Here is a 20,051-nt window from a genome sequence, read left to right as displayed (position 1 = left end):
CAGCATGTGCGGCAGTTCTATTTCTAGCAGCGGGACTGCACAATAATCAGTAGGGTGCTCTCAAGCTGTTTATCCATGAAGCTCTGCCTGGACTGTGTGCCAAATATTTTTGGACGTGAAAGTGGGGGTGAATTGGTAAACATCAGTGGAACTGTGCCTGGACTTTGTGGCAAATGTTTTTGGATGTGAAAGTGTGAGTGAACTGGCAAAGAATTTGCTCTGGGCTACATGTGTTAAACGTTTTTTCTCATTCAGAGTGCTTTTTTTTACTTTAGGAGACTGGAGATGTGCGCAAAGTGTGACATGTCAGTGTGCTAATTAATGTATTTGCTGGTTTGCAAATTATTCGTTGCAACTTTATTTTTGCCAGAGAGGTACAACTTTGCCTCTTGTAAAGGGCTTTTTAGATAAAACACTTACTATTTATTATGACCATTGCTTCCTTTGTTACACAAATGCAGCTTCCAGTGCATTCCATTTTATTTCCATGTTTATGTGGGTTTCTAATATGAGGCTTGCATATTCATTTCTCACGTTCTGGAGTGGCAAGATGCAGCATTACTGTCTCATCGTTCGCTGTACTACAGTAGTGTTCACTTGTTACACTGAATCCCCCGTTTAAGTATTCTGTACTAATTTCACTTTATTGCTTTTTTGTTGTATGGTTATTTTTCTCGCCATTACCTTCTTTGATATATCCTAAAGGCAATATTTCCAATTTTGCATTGTTCCCATTTTTTATTTCTGTCACAGGATTGTTTTATGATGGTATGCGGTGGCATTTCTTTTTGTGCTCTTTTCAAGCTTCTAGATGATTGGTAACATTGCTTGGAGGCAGTTACCATCCAATTCACACTCTTGCATTTTTCAGTCTACTTCTTCCATTCGCTCCGATGTCACTTCTGCATAACTCTAGTCCATCTAATAGCACGCGCACTTTACTATGATAAATTAGACACTTTAGTACACTCCAGGTTTTTCTGTTCATTTTTGTATGTGTACTTGGAATTCTGTTTATGTGCTAGTGAATGTTCACTTTCGAGTTCATTACGAATCCTTTCTGCGACTTTTGTCATTGTTGATGTACTTTTATTTCTATTTGCATTTCTCACACAGTTTGTTCGAACCTTGCATAAGCATTACATTTTAATAAAGTGTTCTTGCTTTGTCACAATGTTCTCATTTCATGCACTCTTGGCATGAAGGGCTTGGTCTGGCCACCTGCCAAGACGTGGCCATTTGTTCTTTGCAGGATGTCATTCCCATTGTGGTTGTAAGCATCGTAGCTTACTAAAGGCGGTATTAAGGATTTATTATTCCTAACAGGCTCATTTTCGTGCGACTTGGTAGACGATGCGCCGGCCATGCGGGGAACAGTGCTTGGCACTGCACCATGGCTCTTACAGTCAACACCGACGCTTCTACTCATCTGGGGCGCGATTGGAGATCGTTGTTCGAAACGCCCGATCAGTTTTACCTCACGCGATTGGCCTAGGCCGTGCCAACGGGTGCGGCTGACGACGTCTGCGCGGCATAGGCCAGTCGCGTGAGGCGAAACTAAACGCGTGTTTTGAATAACGATGTCTGATCGCGCCCGTCACCCGCGAAAATTAGCTTCAGATGATCGTAAACCTTTCAAGACCGCTTCTAGACCAGCTTTTTGATAACGTCCTAAAAACGTTTAGAAATTGGTTACGAATAGTTTTGGCAAAGGGATTACTTGTGTCTTTCCCAATCCTATTTCTAGACCAGCTTTTCGAATACGTCTTGCAGACCTGTTCTAGATCGTCTCAAGAAAGTAATTAAGCCGGACATTAGCAGAGATATCCGACGTTTTCCCGCCGAAGTTCTCTCATTCGTGTCTTCTTTAACCCGTTTTTATCGTCTTGGATAAACGCTACGAAAACGTTACGTATCTCTTTTGTGCTACCTGGGTTGCAGTGACACTTGTGCTAGAAAACGTCAAATCTAACACTGAGCGAGATTGTCCGCGGACAAATGTAGGTCCACTGCTATTAAGGCATGAAAGGTTTTTATCTATGGTCCAGTTCCACAGACGTGTCCCACCTGAATCTGTTTTGTAACCCCAAGACACGTGATGCGAGTTGAAGTCACCAGTAAGAATGACTTCATTTTTGCAGCTGGCAAGCGCACTATCCAATTGATATGTACTGTGTACGCCCGTAGGGAAATAAGCATTTATAATTGAGAATGTACGGTAGCCTGGGATACTAAGGTGCACTGCCAAAATTTCACATTCCGAAGACATTAACTTGAAAGCTATTTTCGCCTTATGGCAGAATTTAGATGACAACAAAATCATTAAGCCACCTCCTTGTGTAAGGCGATCTAATCGAAAAGATCGAAAATCTTTGAAATGAAAATTTTTCTCAGGAGTAAGCCAGGTTTCTTGTAAGATTATGACGTCAGGATTAAGATGAGCTGTTAAGCAATATAAGTCCGTTGAAGCAGATAACAGGGAACGACAGTTCCACTGTAGCACTTTTAAAGAGGCTATGGTGATGATCTAACTGATATAGTTACTTCAGCGACTACCGTCGCAATGAACTTTCTTGGATGCCAGAATGAGAAATTGGATTACCCTTTTTGTTTTTGGTATATGGACAAGAAGCAGTTACTGGAGACCCAGTTCGTTTTTGCGGCCTGGTATCATGACCTGTTTCCATGTCGACCTGCGAGTCTGACTGACGCGAAGAACAAGGATCGGATCCAAGAAATGTTGGATCCGATGTGGTACTCGGCACCAGGACTGAACTGGCTACCTGTTCTGCAGCACAAGCAATTGATTTTGTGATTGGAGTTGCAGCTGTTTGCAATAGCTGTGTCATCTGCGCAGTAAACACTTGGGAAAGACAGTCGGTAACACTTGTGACAATATGCTGCATAGCCTTTGTCATTGCTTTTTCTACGGCTGATTCAATGAGCTTCGATAAGTTGTCTTCCTGTAAAATAGATTGCCTCGCAGTGACGCCAGCGTATCCAAAGGCTCTTTCCTTGACGACTGCAATAGCTTCTCGCCGCGAACATCGTCGCCTGTCAATTACCTCGAGTACCTGTATTTCGTTAGCTCTAGCCGAGCAGTTTGCATAGTCAGCCGCATGGTTTCCTCCACATAAGCAGCAAGTTTCGGCTTCAGCTGTGCACTCATTGGGAGAATGATCGGCCCCACAGGCGCGACAGCGTCCATTTGATTTGCAGCCTCCTGCACTATGACCAAAACGCCAACAGTTCCGACACTGAAGTGGACGGGAAGCGAGAGGTTCCACTCTAAAAATGAGCGGCCACACTTTCAGTTCAGAAGGGCAGGACAGGCCAGCAAACGTAGCGATAACTGATTCTGTGGCCACTTTTTCTCCATTTACCAGTCGGTTACACCGGTATACTGCTATGACGCCAGCATCAGACAGTTTCTCCAGAGTCTCAGTTGGGCTCAATCGAGAGTCTACGCCCCGGACAATGCCTTTAGTGCATGCTAGATGAGGAGGAATAAACGCACTCACCGGGACAGATGCGAAAGTCTTACACTTTAGGAGGTCTGCGACACAGGTCGAATCTGATGACCTACAGACTATCCCACCTCTTCCAAATTGTCGGACATCGCTTATCAGCTGGAAATGACGCGTCATGGCCTGGAGCTCGGCCTGAACAGCTTGTGGGTTGTTCAGCCGGATGAATCCACCGTTCGAGGGCACCAGCGCGACAGGGATGCTGCTAACACCGCTGCGGAAGAAAGATTGCAAAGGCAAATCATCAGGGGAAAGGGAGGCTGACCAAGGGCTAGGCCCTTGCCCAGGAGAGTTTTTAGACATCAGCGTTGTTTCAATCACGGATGAGTCCTAAAAAAATAAGATAAGTAAGATAACAAGGTGAAATCCACCCAAAACTCAGCCAAACCCCCAAGTAAGTTCCAACTTGGGCACACCGGGGCGGAGATCGAACGCCGAGCAGAAAAGCCGTGCGTGGTGAAAGCACTGGGGTTGCTTGAAATCGAAAATAGTTTGCACATGGAACAGTAAACGGAACCTTTGGACTCCGAGTACATTAACAAGTGCCGCGCGTACGCCTGCCCATTTACAGCCTTTCGCAAGAAAAGATGAGGTGACATATATAGCGTTTCTAAGTTTTGTATTGCCTTTCAGAAGACGGAAAATTTTCTGCCCGATTTTGATAATATAATGGCCCTTTCTCAAGGCATACACTCCGAAAGCTGTCAGTAATAACGTCCGGCCACTTAGCAGGGTCACTTCGGAGAATCTCGCAACGTATCTCTTGCTGCAGGGGTGTCTGTACTTTTCTGTTGCCGCAACGAGAAGCCGTCTCATTCGTGCTCTCGAGGTACACTTTGTGGGTGGGAACATGATTATTTGAAGCCAAACTAACAGGAAACAAGTGAGTCGGTTCTGGGAGTGTTGTTTCCTGGCGCTCGTCAGTAGAAGGAGGCTGTTAGATACGGGATCGTTTCCTGAGCCTACTTCGAGTTCACCAGACGACATCGAATCGCGCCACAGCTAATTAAGAAGCGCAGAAGCACGGATACCACATTCCCGAGGCGCGGCACGTGCAAACAAGTTGGCGGCCCCACCTCGTGTGCCGCAGGTGGAGCTATTCACTGCTTGACTCTTCCCGAAAGTGAAGCGAGAGCCTGGCACTGTTGCAGGTAAAGTGGGTCCCGAAGCAAGACGGCTGTAATGCACCGTGAAAACCTGGCAGCGTCGCCCCCACCCGCCTCTTGTGACGGCGCTTTGCAAGTCAGCAAGGCAAGACCGCAGGGAGCAGTAAGCGCTCAGACAATTGGGGACCAAGCAGCGACCATCTCCGCCGGGTGTGACACCATCGCACCGGCACCTATACGATTGGCCGAAAATGACGGTGTCTTCGAGACACCGAAGGGCTTAAAAGACACAGACCGGGAGCAGCAAGAGAGCATTCCTAGAGCATTCCTTGATTCTTCTCTTTCGAGCTTCTTGCCGCGGGCCGCAGCGGAGTTGCTGCCGGCCCGTAATGACTTTAAGACTGTTAATTGACTCTCACTGTAAATAATGTAAATAAACCTCCCAAGTTTTCATCCCAAAGTCCTCCTCAACTCTTACAAGGCTCATCGGGGAGGTTTGGCACCTGTTGGTCAGCAGTAGTAGAAATCGGGCGTGGCGGACCGGACACCTGGAGCTCTGTGGCAGGGGCCCGGCCGAGTAGCATAGACGTTGCTGACTCAGGGACAGGACAGGGCTCGGTTAGCGTCGGTTGCTCAGAAATATGGACGACCGAGGTTGGCACCGTTTTCAGAAGGATCCAAACAACCAAGATATGAGTCAAACCTTACTTCTTGCCAGGAAACCGTGGCGATGGAATTGACAAGTCCTCCACAGAAGCACAGTCGGTACTATCGGGAGTTTGACACGGACTCAGGGCAGAGCGATCGTACTGCTCCGTGGAAGCTGCGTTCAGTAGGTATACTTTGTCATCTTTGGTAGCTTCTTTTCACGCTCTTCTCTTTCTAACTTCGCCTTTCGTTTAGACGCACCACTTTGATGCTTCCGACCGCGCATTTTCGCATGAATGGATGCTAATTGTTCACCGGGCACTTCGTCAGTCCGACGCGACTGCAGATTTCCAACGGTGGCCGTCCCGATGACTGGCGCACGCTGCCTGGATGGTCCGCGGCTGGCCGAGAGTGGTGCGTCTCCCAGGAACTCCTCAGCGGGCGGGCTTATGCAAGCTTAACCGGCGGCTCGGGGCTGAATCGCAACCCGCGATCAACTTCCTTTTATAGACGCGCGCCGCGTCTGTCTGTTACTATAGCGCCAAAGCAGGCATTCACGTACGCATAGAGTTCCTTGTACAAACTCACTCCTTCTCCCGTTCCGGTCTCGTCTTCCTATTGGCTAGGAGCAATCGTCTGTTCTGGGAGGTTCTCAATTTTTCTTTCGCCCCGTCGATGCCGAGCCAGAGAATGAAGGGGAGAGGACGACTCCTAGCGCGGGCGAAGTTACGCGCCCTCCTTCGCCTCTGAGTCATCCTTTTCTACTTCTTTCTGGAAAGTTAGGCGGCCAGTCTGACCTACTTTTTCCGTGGAGCGCGCGCGAGGGTGCGCAGCCACCAGGCAGGAATGGACCCTGGAGACAGGCCCTTTGTGTCCAGCTCTCCAACTTCCCCCTTCACTCTTCAACAACCCTAGCCCAAACAGTGAACATTCCATGCCCCACGGCACACGGACAAAAGCATGTGCGACGTCTTCTTTCCTTTCCTGCCTAGACTCTGCCATCAGACTCATCATCATCTGCTATCAGACTCATCCTCCCCCGCCCAAATTACAATCACGGTAAAGAAAAGTGAATGGGAGGCACTGTTGGGTACTGCAGCACATCTTTTCTATGAGAAGGGCAGCGGCGTAACTATTTGAGAGGTGGAGGGTGGCGTGGTGGTGACGAGGGGCAAGGGAGATTAAGGTCTTCATCCCACATTACATGTTTTAGGTGCTTCCCCTTGCCCCTCCTCTCCAGTCAGCAGTGGACAGACGGACTGACAGGAAACCATGAAAGCTCTTCCAAGCAAATGCACCTCGCTTCATAAGAAAGAGGGCCCTGCTGGGGTGGCAGGGGATTCCTGTTTTTGCAGCTCGACAAGCTCTCCCCAAATGATCAGGTTAAACGCATGCTGTTACATTAGGCGGGGGGCCCTGTCTGCTTGTTCTGGTTTTCTCGCTTCATACATGTCACTCGAAGTTCCGTTGCCCATGGTTCCATATACTAAGCAGGTGAGAATAAGTGGGCCCCCTTCTCCTTATGTCCGAGGTGAGGCCATGGGCTGCAGCCCCCTTAGCCCCTTAGCCCCCTCCCCCCCTTAATCCAGCGCCCCCCCCCCTTTTGACAGCACAATTGGTAAGGCCATCGTACGCGTAATGCAAAGACGTGGGTTCATGCCCCACCTGCTGGCAGTTGTTTTTTCATCCACTTTCATTTGCAGTAATTCATCATTTCTTTAATTCAATTAATAAGTACATGTAACTTCCCTTATGCTGTCCTTGGTGTGTCTGTTTGTTGGCTTTTTGTGATATGATAGTTGACTAACAAAAATCCTAGGTTTACTTACTTCTCATTCATTATTGTGTTTTGCGATAAATATGAAAGTGAACTGTACTTGCATTTACCGGTGGAGAATCTTTTTCATTTAGTTTTAAAAATCTCTTAACTCTAACTTGCCAAATTTCAACGTTCGAATGCTGTCGAGTTTCAGGAAAGGGAGTTATGTGTTGTGCTGCTTGTCAGCAATGAAAATGGCCTTTCCTTTTTCAAGTTTACCATATCCAGTCTCAATAAGAGATCAAAACTATGGCGATGAGGCTGTTTGTCATTGTTGGTGCTGACGAAAGAGTGCCTAATTCCATTTTTTTTTTTTTGCAATATACCACAAAATTTTGGGCTAGTTTTTATACCAATACTGTATAGCTGTCAACTCAGTAATTATGCTATGGAGCCTCAATTCCTTGTTAAATAATAGTTGATACATTACCTTTTGGTGAGACAGCTCAACGCATGCACAGAGTGTAGCGTGACTTCGGGCCTGAAACAGGAGTCTATTCACGTCACCAAAACTTGGTGTGGTGGTCTCATGGTACCAGACACAACTGATGCATACACACACATTATGACCATGCTGCAAAAAACGAGATCATTTAACACTCGGTACGATAACAGGGGAGAGTCCTGCTGCATTCAAGAAGCTCGCAATCGGACGGGTCAATTTGACGGCTTTTAGTGAAAAGTTCATTATATCACCATCAACTACTGCATTGAGCCAACTGTCTCGGGCTTGAGTTGTTTGTGATATTGCATGAGTGCCAACTATGGTTTTGGTGATGTGAATAGTCTCCTGCTTCGTGTCTAAAATAGCACTGCATTTGGACCCCATATTAAAATAGCTCCATAAAATGTAATGTAATAATTATTTGTGGTGCTCAAGGAATATATTGCACTTGCAAGCCACTTTTTCAACATACACACGTAATCTGGACAAAGAAAAATGAAGAGGCCCACCTCATTTCAGAAGCCTAACTAATCGATAAATGTGCGGACAGGTGCGTCAGTCAGGCGTCACTCACGCTACATATCAGGATGTATTTAGATGTATCTAACTGTTAGAATATCCCACTATATTGTGTTTATTGCTTTTCTGTCTTGTTTTGCTTTTGGCTGAGGGAATGAATGGTGCACGTGTATGCATGCATTTTTCTATTTATACGATTTTTTGTAAGCAATAAACTTTTAGTCGTGAGTCAGAGCTTGTGTTACATCTCTCTTCTTTGTCTGGGTTTGGTTTGTTCGTGCTGAAAGTAATAATGTAAGGAATCAAGGCTCCATATGTCATAACTGAGGGGTCGGCAACTACCTAAAAAAGCACGAAAGTGGGGACACAAAATTGTGTTAGTACTCTGTTAATTTCTCTCTCTCTCTCTCAGTGCGTGTGCCCATGCATTATATATTCTATCCTAATACTAGTCTGTTCTTTCTCTGCACTGTTTTTTGAAAAACAAGTGTACTACAATTAGCGATGTTCACAAAAAGCTAATTATTGGCACCTGTACCCTTTTTATGAACATTGTAATTACTATTTTAACTAAGACAATTTTATTACTTGTAGCCTTGATAATTAAGATTTCTAAGTTCTCTTAAAGAAGTTGCATTTACTAAGGACCCACTGTATTAGCCATATTCATGGCAACCATACTGAACCGCATTTGTATTTACGAAATATACTGCTTTTACTGCTCCCTTAAACGTATAGGATACATTATGGAAACCTGTGTCTGTGTAAAGGCAGGAAACTGCCTTTCTGCATGCTGTTTTGTCATGTTAATGTGCACTCTCTACACGCTTGCACTCAGGTCTGCTGCCATAAGTACTGCATGCAAGCATTTAGACTGCAGTTTACCTGAGGCGATTGTGGTATTTATTCGCTGTACTGAGTCGCGGAAATGGCCCATGTGGCTTTTGCATATGGATTCATGCATTTCTATAACAGTGCAAGTCTACTGGCACATAAGATGCACATGCAGTGCAATCTACTCACGGCCTGTAGAAGAAGAGAAATAGAATCGTACATTTGTTGCAACATTTCAGAAAGACATGCTTATCAAGTGCATTGCCACAGCCGGCATGCAGGGTGTAGTTGCTAATACTGATCCACTAGTGTCACAATACAATGACATTTTCCTGGCATGATGCTTGCATGTTGAGAATGGCTGAACAAAATGAGTGGACTGCAATGTGCACTCATGTGTGCTTAAGCTGAACTGCAGCACCTGTTTAAGCTGTACCTTAAATTCTTAAAAATAAAGGGGCATAATTAAAAATTGCTTTTCTGCCACACATGCATAATGGCGGACATAAAAACCCTCCAATAATGTTTCGTTACCAACTTTGGTACACACTTAAGTTTGAGTGCTGATGCCATTTGATTACTAGAAATACTTATACTAGCACGAGCTTAGGCAAACACTGTTGGCTTGCAGGTTAGAAGGAGGGTGTGGGAGAACAATATATAGAGCACAAATACATTTCTTTGTCAAAGTTGGGATAACTATTTCGGCACTGGTGCTATGTACTGACAAAAAGAGTGTTTCATGGTAGTTATTATTTCTTTAGATGATTATAAATTTGGTGGCATGAAATCAAGGGCTTGACAACAACTCATCTGGTTGGGAATTAATTTATCACAAGAAAGACACTGACTACAGTCGAAGTGAAAATTTTATTGTGGTCATTGCCTTTCTTGTGCTATTGTACTGACATGTGAAATAAGAATTCAACCTTCCAACATCGTAAACAAATGGTAATTAGAGCTAACTATAGCACCTGCGAAGCTGAAACAAGCCTGAACCTTGAATGTCTACACTGCAGCGACAGCAGTGTTTCCCAAGGTGGCTACTAGCTGTAACTGGAGGGAGCATTAGCTGAGCTACCAGCTTGCTAGAGTACAGCTTACAAAAGACTGCTACTAGCCATGGCCTTAGCTAGCTGACACTGAAAGGTAGGCGTCTGCGCCATAAATTTTTTGGGTATGTGCAACTTTTCAGTGACTGCATTTCACGCCCACGCTTTAGCGAGCACTGGATGAATGCACTGGATACGTGCTGCTCTTCAGTGAACCTCTCGCCATCTTGGGTCACCGAGCATGTGCCATTAAGCGTGCGGCAATCGAGGAACAATTTGCAGTGTTCGCAGGCACCGGCGCACCACACTTCTCTTGGAGGCCACGGGCGAAGTGCCTGGCAGCACCACTACATGGCGCAGCACGTACAGAAATTAACACAAGAACCCTGTTGCCGTACGACACGTTCCTCAGCGTTCACACACACTGGCGTGCCATGCACGGGCATCGCGGCAGTTTTGCTAGATGGTGCCTAGTGTTATTAGGAAAGCTGTGAAGATTCCTAATAACTCTCTGAAGCCCAGCAGTCAATTTAGGAACCTCTGGCCTCCTTGAAGCCCTTGGGTTCAGTGAGAGCAAGGGGAAAGTAAACACGTCTGCAATAGAGATTAATAAGAGGCGATTGGAAGATTGGTGGAAGAAAAGTAGGCAAACAACAAACAAGGGAGGCATATGAAAACAATGTTCCCAATAGGGGTTCAGAAAGTTTTGTGATGGAAATTCTTCCTGGTTTTTCTTTCCTTTTTTTTAACATACATACGACATTAGGCAATATAATGACAAGAGCTTGGTGCTGCAACCCACCACACCGTCCCAAAGGAGATGCTCAAAGCATCCATCCAAGAGCGAGAAAGAAGTCCTGCTGCAGTACATGCCTCGTAGCTAACTAGTATCGATGACGGCAATATGTTGTGTCGCTATATTGATTCAATGCTAACACATTACTGTTGACAGTCGTCGCGAGTTCTTTATTCTGCCTCAAAAGAGCAGAACCCAAACACTTTTGCATTCTACCCTACTCAGTACATGGCTGAGCAGCGAGGCTGGAATTCAAACTCGTGACATCTTCCTTACCATAGCCACCACTGTGGGTGATATTAATGCAAGTTTAGAGTGTGTCACTGAATGTTCATATTCCACTGTGAGAACAAGGACAGAGCCAACAGGCTGAAGTACGTTCTTGCAAAGGATCTGTTCAGCAGCTGCAGAACCACAAATTTGAGTGTACTCATTTGGAACAATAGCACAATGCAGTGTGCTGTGAACAAACTAAACTCTGCAATCCTCAAGCAGCATACTGGGAACTTAATAAACAAATTTCTGCTTAGCTCCACTTTCATTTTGCAAGCCAACTTCAATGCAAGCATCATAGTCTGACACATGAACTCCTGCTTTCATACCAGGAATGACAACACACATGGTGTTTGGCAATGTCTTTATTTACAAACTGCCGTAAAGGTTTTGTTTCATATTTATACATTACACTGCGCGCATACATGTATATGTACTATATACATATACGCAGTTTCCTTGCAGGAGCCTTCATTATGAAAACGCTTTGTTCAAGAAAAAAAAAAGAGCAAAGCACATTTCCTGACAAAGCACGCTCAGGTGTGCAAGCAAGGAGCATACGCTCTTCATCCACACAGATCTCAATTAGTATCAGCACTCGCCTGTATGTATATATTTATATATATATATATATATATACCTGCCTTTTTTCTCATCGAAAGAGAGTATGAGTAGAAAACCTCAAACGTTGCACGTTTTACAAGAGGGTGGGAAAGGAAGTCTCTTAGTAGTTCAAACACTACTGGGGAAAGAAAACTGCAGAGAAAGAGCGCCAGAGCTAGAGAAAGAACGAGAGAGAGAAAGAGTTTGAGAGAAACCGACACGTTCTGGCGTACACATATGTACAAATCACCCACACACCTGTGCCACACAGGCAGCGCAGACCTCGCATCACAACTGAGTGAAGAAAAGATAACAATAAAGTTTAAAAGAACTGTGAGCAAAATGCTGCTGCTACTACTCATGGAAGATGGGAACTCTACAGAGCATACGTAAATGCCATACTCAGAAAGGAGGGTGACTAATTAAGCTACATGCGATGTAACCTGCATCACAACCATCATTTTTTTCTTGTTTTACAAAATTGACAGGTTGGGAAATAAGTCACTAGCACTCCAGAGAGTAAAAGTGCAGCGCCATTTCCTGTTGCTTCTTACTATGGCAATTCTAGATGGCGGCGTATCAGCGTGCACTCTCATTCTCGCTCACAGTGGAGTGCTGCCATACAGGGGTTCATGTACGCACTGTAGCCACCCTACGTGACAAAACCCAGTATTATCATAAGACTGCCCCGATCTGCAAAAGGACGGTGGCACCACTGAACACTGTAATTGCAGCATTTACCTTTCGAATCAAATGAACTGAGCTTTTCCCATCACGTGACCCACTTTTCTCGTGGACAGTCCTGCGCTTGCAGTATTGCAACATGTTTGATTGGTGCTGCTATTGTCTTGCACGCAAACATGGTCACTGTGAAGCTGACACATGCAAACGCACCACTGCTCGCCAAATAAGTGGAATGGGGAACAACATGCCAACCACGCCACTCATACTGTGAGCCATAGTACTCCTTAGAACACAGTACTCTCTCCGTGAACATTCGCAGAAGTGCAAGCGATGCACACAGAACACACAGGCACTCAGACCATTTCCATGCATGGCACTCAGTGTGCCCGAGGAAATTCAACACGCACAAGTGAACAGGCAGGAAAAGAACTACCAAGTCCCACAAAAGAACATATAGACCAGAGCACTCAAAGAGCCTGATGTATACATGTATACACTGTGGGTCAGTTGTGACTGGACATAACAAGAGAGAGAAAAGCGCAGGAGACAAAAACATTTGAGGCTGGTTGTTCGATGAACGGTCAGGGTCCCAGTGCCACGAAGGGCCACCGCGCGTGTACAGATAAAGTCCCCAGGAGAAGAAGAAAGTCACTGAGGTCAGCAGGTACAGTTCTAGCAGCTAGCTCAGCATGAGTGCATACCAGAGACCATTGCGGTCAGTGCTCACTTTTGCTAGCGTGCCTGGGCGAGAGGGGACTACATGGAAAAGCAAGAGGCCTGCACTTGCTTCTCAGCGCAGCTTCATCGTCGCCAGTGAAGCTTAAAAAAAGAATGTGAGACATGATGATGCAACATCCCTGTGTCTACATATGGTGTGCGCTAGGAAAATGTAAAAGGAATGCCACGTGTAAACACCAGTTAGAGACAATGAAAGGACTATCAGTGCTAAAGGCTGTTACAGTCGTGTATGCATTGCTACAAAGTTTAGGTCGATGTTACATTTGTGTCACATCTCTGCATCCTTGGAAAGGCTGTGATGTCCTGAGCAAGTTTTTTGTGCTCCTGACACCATGAGTGACTTAGCTGTCATAGGCGAAACAATCTCTTTTGCTTCAACCTCAAGCACTTAGTTTTTTTTTTTTACAGTTGCATGTCCCAAGTATATATTTATCCATTAACTCAGCATGAAAATTCATTAAGCAGGCAGCAAGTTTTTGCAGTCCTTAGAAAAACAATACTAAGCTCTGTAATGGCGATAGTGCACAGTAGAACCATGTTATAGTTTGCCCATGATGAACGAGTGAGCCACTCGACAAGCATTACTCCAACCAAGAAGATTGCCTCAAAAATGAAAAAGCAAATGCTTATTAGCCCATCAACAGATATTACACGTCAAGCACACACACGTGTGTTCAAAATATGCTAAGCCACATATGAAAAGTACACCATACTTCATGTTTTATGCAACTAAAGCCACAAGTATGGATGTCAACACAATGGTCCCTCTGAGGAGGTATGTTTTTGTGTATCAGCAGGGCGAAAGTTGCTCACTGCGACAGGTTTGCTAGGTTTGGCAGTTTAATACACAGAGACATTTCACCATAGAGAGCATAAAAATGTACACAGGGTTGGTGCCTGTTTTTACTTCAAGCAGAGTTTTACTGTCCACAGGGTCACTATCACAAGGTTCTACTATAGTGAGTTGCTCTGCAAGTCACCAAACAATATATGTGCGCATAACAGTAGCATTGACAGAAGATAAAGTGCTGAAAGGTTTTGCACACTATGTTTACAATTGTGGCAAGCCATTTCTGCAATGCAAATGAAAACAATGGGAATCCTTGCCTGTCACGTAATTGTTACAACTGTACATGCAACTCGTCTGTGTACATAACATTGTAAGTGCACCTGGTTTTGTCCCAACCCAAAGCAGCTAGCCCTCTGTTGAACAATCTAGTTCATGCCACTTGAAAAAGAAAGGGAAGCAGATGGCACTCTCATCCACATAACTTTGCTCTTGGCAGGTAAGGAACAAAAAGTGTTTCATATAGTTGGTTGAGGCTGGTCTATCCAACATTTGCAGTTGTGCAGGCAGACATAAGATGTTTAGAAAGTTGCAGTTAAAGCTAAGTTGGCAATTACTAGCACCAACTTTCTTTTAACCATCAATTTAACAACTGCAACTGCTACTGTACCCACAATACATGTCCTTTCAGTTGCACAGCGACCAACTCCGTTTGCAATATTTCATCTTATTACACTCCCCAAACGCAAAAAAAAAGCAAAAAAAATGGTTATAAGCATATTTCTCCAGACAAAGACATTTTCCTTCACGCAGTCCTCACTGCCTTGATTACAACGCTAGATTTTGCATAGACAAAAACTTAAAAGGTCATCCTAACAAAATACTCACAACTGTCTTTTACACCATTAAAAAAACATGTCTGAAAAAACAGTAAAAGGGTCTATGCTTTACTGTGGGGAATTCAGAATGAGTCGCATGAATTTACACATTTTCATGAAGGGATTGTAGTATTGCAAGGCTAGCTTACAAGGCATAGATGTGCAATTAACACACTATATTTAAGCAAAAGGAAGCTGTTTCGAACATAAGCCTTGTTAAAGGGATCCCTAAAGGTAAAGAATAAAAAATTAACTTATTCACATCAGTAAACTACAAAGTTCGATGCCTAATCAAAGATACAAATGTTTAGCATAAAAGCAGCAGAATGTACGGCTCACCAGTAGCCGTTTTGATTCTAAGAAGCAGCTCATATGATGAAGCTTATGACTTTGAAGCAAGATGTGTCATAAAACATCAAAGCAAGCTTGCTATGTGCTTAGAACCCGGTTTCGTGCAGCAAGATTAAAAATGCAGCCGCAGTTGTATTGAAACTGAAGTAAGTAAACGAGCATTAAGCCAGTCGGAGAACTGTATCTCATCTTCATCAGTTATTGTCACCCTCTTGTGCTGCTCAAATTTCATATCTAGGAGGGAAGTTTTCTTCTTGATTAGGTAAATTGATGCCCAAAAGACAAATTAATTGGCATGTGGATTCATCATGTGCAGACGTGCCACCATATATAGGATGTACAACTGCACTTCCATACTGCAAAATGCTGTTAATGTCCAAGAGCTGTACCTTGGTCTCAAGTGCACGCTGCTTTCCTTGAATGAAGCCAGGACACCACAAAGGATGCTAACGAAGTTTTATGAAACGCTATTTATGTAAACTGGCACCACATGTGCTTCACAGGTAGCAAGTCGACGTCTCTGGCTGGCTCCTTGAGATGTTGCCGCTATTACTCTCTAAGGTCTCCCAAGTGATCGCTCTCACTTGAAATCCAGAAATGAAGGCTTAGTGGGCGGAGCTAAAACCGTGTCGAGCACAAGTGCAGCAATTGTGAGTGTCCTGCAACCAGTTATAATAGGTATTGATATTAGAATTCAGAGGCAAGGATAGCAGAGCTTTATCAAAAAAACATCACACTGTTCTTGCTTTGACTCTCTTTGGGCTCACCTAACATGAGCAGTCAGTCTCTGTCACAGAGTCACAGTTGTAAGGCAGCTTCAACAGACAAAGTGTTGCCACAGGGTAATCCTGTTCATGTCCCTCCAGCTACAGTTGGTAATATACATATTTATATATACGGTGCAGCAATTTCATTAACGCACTTCTGTCTAGGTGCATCTCAGGCATACAGGTGGCACGTCTGTAGGTATACCTGTGCGCAAACACTATCATTCGTAGCAGTAAAGTTTGTAACCTCCATGCAATCAGGACTGCATCAATACTGGACTAAGTGCTTACGCAGAAAAGGAATTCGATAACTTTCTTTTATGGGCTACTCCATAGCATCTGGTATCATGGTACCACAAACAACAGAATCACAGCCATTTAAACACAGTGCCTTCAAGGCTCTTAACAGCATGATCAATCTTATAAGCAAGTGAAATGGTCCAGCATTATATTGAATAATAAGCTAAAAAAATTGCTGTAAATATGAAAAGAAGATCACAGAAGCCTACCAATACAAAATCCAAGGACACCTAAGCACTTCTTACGAGTTGTGAATGCAAAAGCATTAATGTCCAATTGAACACCGCTGAGCGGCCCTTTGAATTATGAACTCCTCACGGGAGCAAGTGCATTGAGACGCATGGCGTATTTTGATTTGGCCTTACCGAGGTGCAGTTAGAATGCAGGCAAGTGCTTATGTGGACAAAGAGTGCGCTGATAACACAGGCTTCTGAGAACGAGAGTGAAGGTGACATAGCATTGAGGTGATGCCCTGTCGCCTCACACAACACCTGGCGTGCTGGCGTTCCGTTTCGCTCGCTCTGCTCCGTCGAGGCGCGCTCATGCTGTGGTGTCAGAGCCAATGGGAATTTAGGCTACTACAGACTCCAGATGCTAGCTTTTTCACTCAATGAGCCATTTGATGCTTTCACATCAAAAAGGCAAAGTATATATTTAAGGATAAAGTAGTGAAAGCATGGAGTCAACCTTCATTTATCTGACATTGTCAAATTTTGCTTTTCGTTCAGCAGTGATCAAGATATAAAAAATAAGAACTTAGGCTTGGTATATGCATGTCACTTAAACTTCTTGTAATTTGAACCAATTTTGCACATCCAGCAGTAATTGAATCAATGAAGGCCAGCTGTACCGGCAACACATGGAAGATGTGCATGTGCACCACATGCAAATATTCATCAAATGAAACAAATGAAAGGCTGATAAGAGCCATGACAAAACAGCCGTTGAAACATGTTTGTACAATACTAAATGTAGAGAAACAATAAAAACTGTGTGCATAGACACACCTAAGCATCTACCACAAAACAAACTCAGCTGACCAATAAAATGTTGCCATTAAGGAACGATCATGGGTAGTGCTTGGCTTTTGATGCCCTGTGTTTGTCTTGAAGCTTGCACTAAGGTACCTTTAACAGTGATGCCAAACTAGGAGACATAAAAAATAAAATTCTATAGTCTGGAAACCAATGGCAACCAAAAAACAAATTCCATAAAAAAATCTTGGCTTGATTTCTGCAAAGTTGATCATGGGGGTCCCCAAGGTTATCTTGAATAAAAGCGAATATGAAGGGGTATGCAATAAGCTTAGAAAATGTGATGTGCTACCCCTAAAGTCTGTTCCTGCGCTCAACACAGCACTGCTATGCTTTCCATGACTTGTCAAAAACTATGTCGCTTCCCACAAATGTGCATTATCCGAGACAGCCTACACGACCTAAATGCACTGTGAAAAGACTAGTTATGAAGTTAACTTCAGAAAGTTTAGGCATGCATAACTTCTAAATCAAGAATTCTGATGGCTACAGAATTTAACTTGATTTGAAAACACAAACCAACACTCTTTGTTGTGCATTAAAAGACAGCTGCTGAGAAGTGCTCCCATCCAGAGAAGCGACTCGACATAATGCTGATAGTTTTATAAGTTACAGGCACATAACAGTGATGAAAAACGTTCCAAGTGTCCAACTTTTAAAAAATTTATTATGACCTTAACTGAAAGACTGATAAAAGAAGCTCAAGTTTGAGTCCAATGCTGCAACACAATTAGGCACTCCTAATTTAAAACAAGACATATGCATATAATTGTAATTTTCAGGCTTTGCAGTGTAAATAGCTGATAAACAAAAGGTATAGAACAGGGCTCAAGAAAACAGCAGCAGCACCTGAATAACACCCTAAGTAAAGGTCTCAAATCAGCATATGTAGTACATTCTTCCACCTAGCAGCATTACCTAAATTGTAATAGATCACCAACCTTAAAAATCAAACCAAAAGGCTCTGCTGTCTTTTTGAATCTACAAGAACATTTGTCTCGAGACATGAACTTGAATTAAACAATATTAAATTCAGTAAAATGTGTGTTTGGCGAAATGATGGATTTAAAACAGCACATTATGTATGGCATGACAGTCACAATATTTGCCTAACAGGCACTGGTGACCATCGTGATTCAAATAAAAACAGTCATAACAAAAAAGTGGAGACAACATGCAATTCAAAATTAAAAACAATGTTAAAACACCTAGAAACTTTTTCTAAAACCTTCCACACAAAATCTAAGCAAGAAAAGCATTAGCTGTTGCTAGGAAAGCATGTTCCTTGACAAAATGAACATATCTAATGTACAAAAATTGCAACAGAAACAAAACTCCCTGAATGTGTGGGAATCCCCTGGCATACATAAGGTCTCAAGTCACTTAGTTCAAGTGTCCACAGGTAATTCTTAGCCCCCAAGAACTGTAGTCAGCACATATCTAAACAAGAATAGAAAAACTGCTACCTGGCACAGAGTAAGCTGTGATGGCCTTTGACCTAAATATTTGCTGCTTCACAGCAAAGGATGCCAGAAACTAAGGAACTAGAAAGGTGTAAACAGTAGAGCTAAGCTGAAGGCCTACATTCTTCACGGTTTCTCGGTGGTGAGAAATGTTCACTCTCAGAGAAGCGCCATCCGTGGCCAGTGAAAAATCGCAGAAGGGCTTCAAAAGCACTTGCAAGGAATGTCCCAGTAACCTGAAAGTGTACATGACAATCCTTGCAGTGGACAGTACAGTGTCGCAGCAAGACGCTTGAAAAAAGCATTTTGCATTGAGCAGCAGAATGGTGGTTGTGGACGCGTAAGGCGAGCTTGCTGAAAGAGTTGCAGTGGAGAGATCTGTTCTCTCCTATCATCTCTTGATTACAAATGCAGGAGTGTTGCACTTTGGGGGAGGCAGGGGAGGGGTGGGGGGAGAGGACCGTGCTCAGGTCCTGTGGCACAACCACGCGGTTTCTTTTTTGCTCACGAAAGACGTCAACCGCTTGCTGTTGAAAAAGGCAGGATGTTAAGGGGGCCTCGCATGGGCTGTACAGGTGCATAACGCTGCTGCCCGAGGAAGAGCCATCGTGGCAATGGCAGCCAAGCCTGTGACCTGCCCGTGCTGTTTGGGGGCTGGCTTCGTCATAGAATGCGACAGTCGGCTGCACAAAGTGGCAACTGTGCTTTAGAGAGGATACACAGCTAGCAAGAAAGCACCGACATTGCGCTAGCCCTGCCAGTGGCTGCCAAGCCATGGCGCATCATGGAGCCCAAGCATCGTTGCCACTGCCCAACTGCAGTGACAATGTGATACCGTCAAACAGCCAAGACTCAAGGAGGGCAAAGTCTCTGCTAGAGCACATTGACGGGGTACTTCTGTCCTCTGTGGAGACCCGTCTCACCACTCCCGCTGCCCCCGCCCCGATAGTTGCGGTCGTCGTCGCACTCATCACGATCGTACTCGGAGGCATGGTGGCCATGATGGTGGTGCCGTCGCTGTGCTGCCACAGAGTGTGGGAGGTGGTGATGCCGAAGGTGTGGAGGCGGCGGCGATAGGTCCTCGAGGTACGGATCGGGAGCATCATCCCAGTCATCGAAATTGCTACTCCCGGCCCCACGGTATGAGGTGGCCATGACTGGTGGTGGAGGGTGCATACGCGTGTCGCCGTAGTAGTCGGGATCGTCGTCGTCATCATGCACTGGGTACATGTCATCCCCACGACAGCTTGCCGAAAACAGGTCCCCTTCCGGAGAAGAAACCTGCAGTGCAAACACGGTAAAGAGCAAAAATTAGTACAGCTCCGGGACCTCACTCTCTCCTTTCTTGTCTCCCTGGCACTTGCATGAACACAGGAAATAAATATGTGTGTTTTAACAATAATATGCTGTGAAAGCACAACTGTGCT

General features: G+C 44.5%; 1 protein-coding gene across 4 annotated transcripts in view; it reads right to left on the bottom strand.

Annotated features, from left to right (window-relative positions):
* Positions 1-11,366: 11,366 nt before the first annotated feature.
* Positions 11,367-20,051, bottom strand: part of LOC142571486 (voltage-dependent L-type calcium channel subunit beta-1-like) — a 125,003-nt gene continuing 116,318 nt past the window's right edge. For all 4 annotated transcript variants that reach the window (XM_075679876.1, XM_075679877.1, XM_075679878.1 and 1 more), the window contains one exon: positions 11,367-19,905. In XM_075679876.1, the coding sequence (XP_075535991.1) occupies positions 19,498-19,905 (408 nt within the window). In that variant the 3' untranslated portion in view covers positions 11,367-19,497. The remainder of the gene's footprint in view (positions 19,906-20,051) is intronic.

Source organism: Dermacentor variabilis, chromosome 2 (genome assembly GCF_050947875.1).
Source record: "Dermacentor variabilis isolate Ectoservices chromosome 2, ASM5094787v1, whole genome shotgun sequence".
NCBI classification, from domain to species: Eukaryota; Metazoa; Arthropoda; class Arachnida; order Ixodida; family Ixodidae; genus Dermacentor; species Dermacentor variabilis.
The sequence above is the reverse complement of the archived record's forward strand: the minus strand, read 5'-3'. Positions and strand labels throughout refer to the sequence as shown.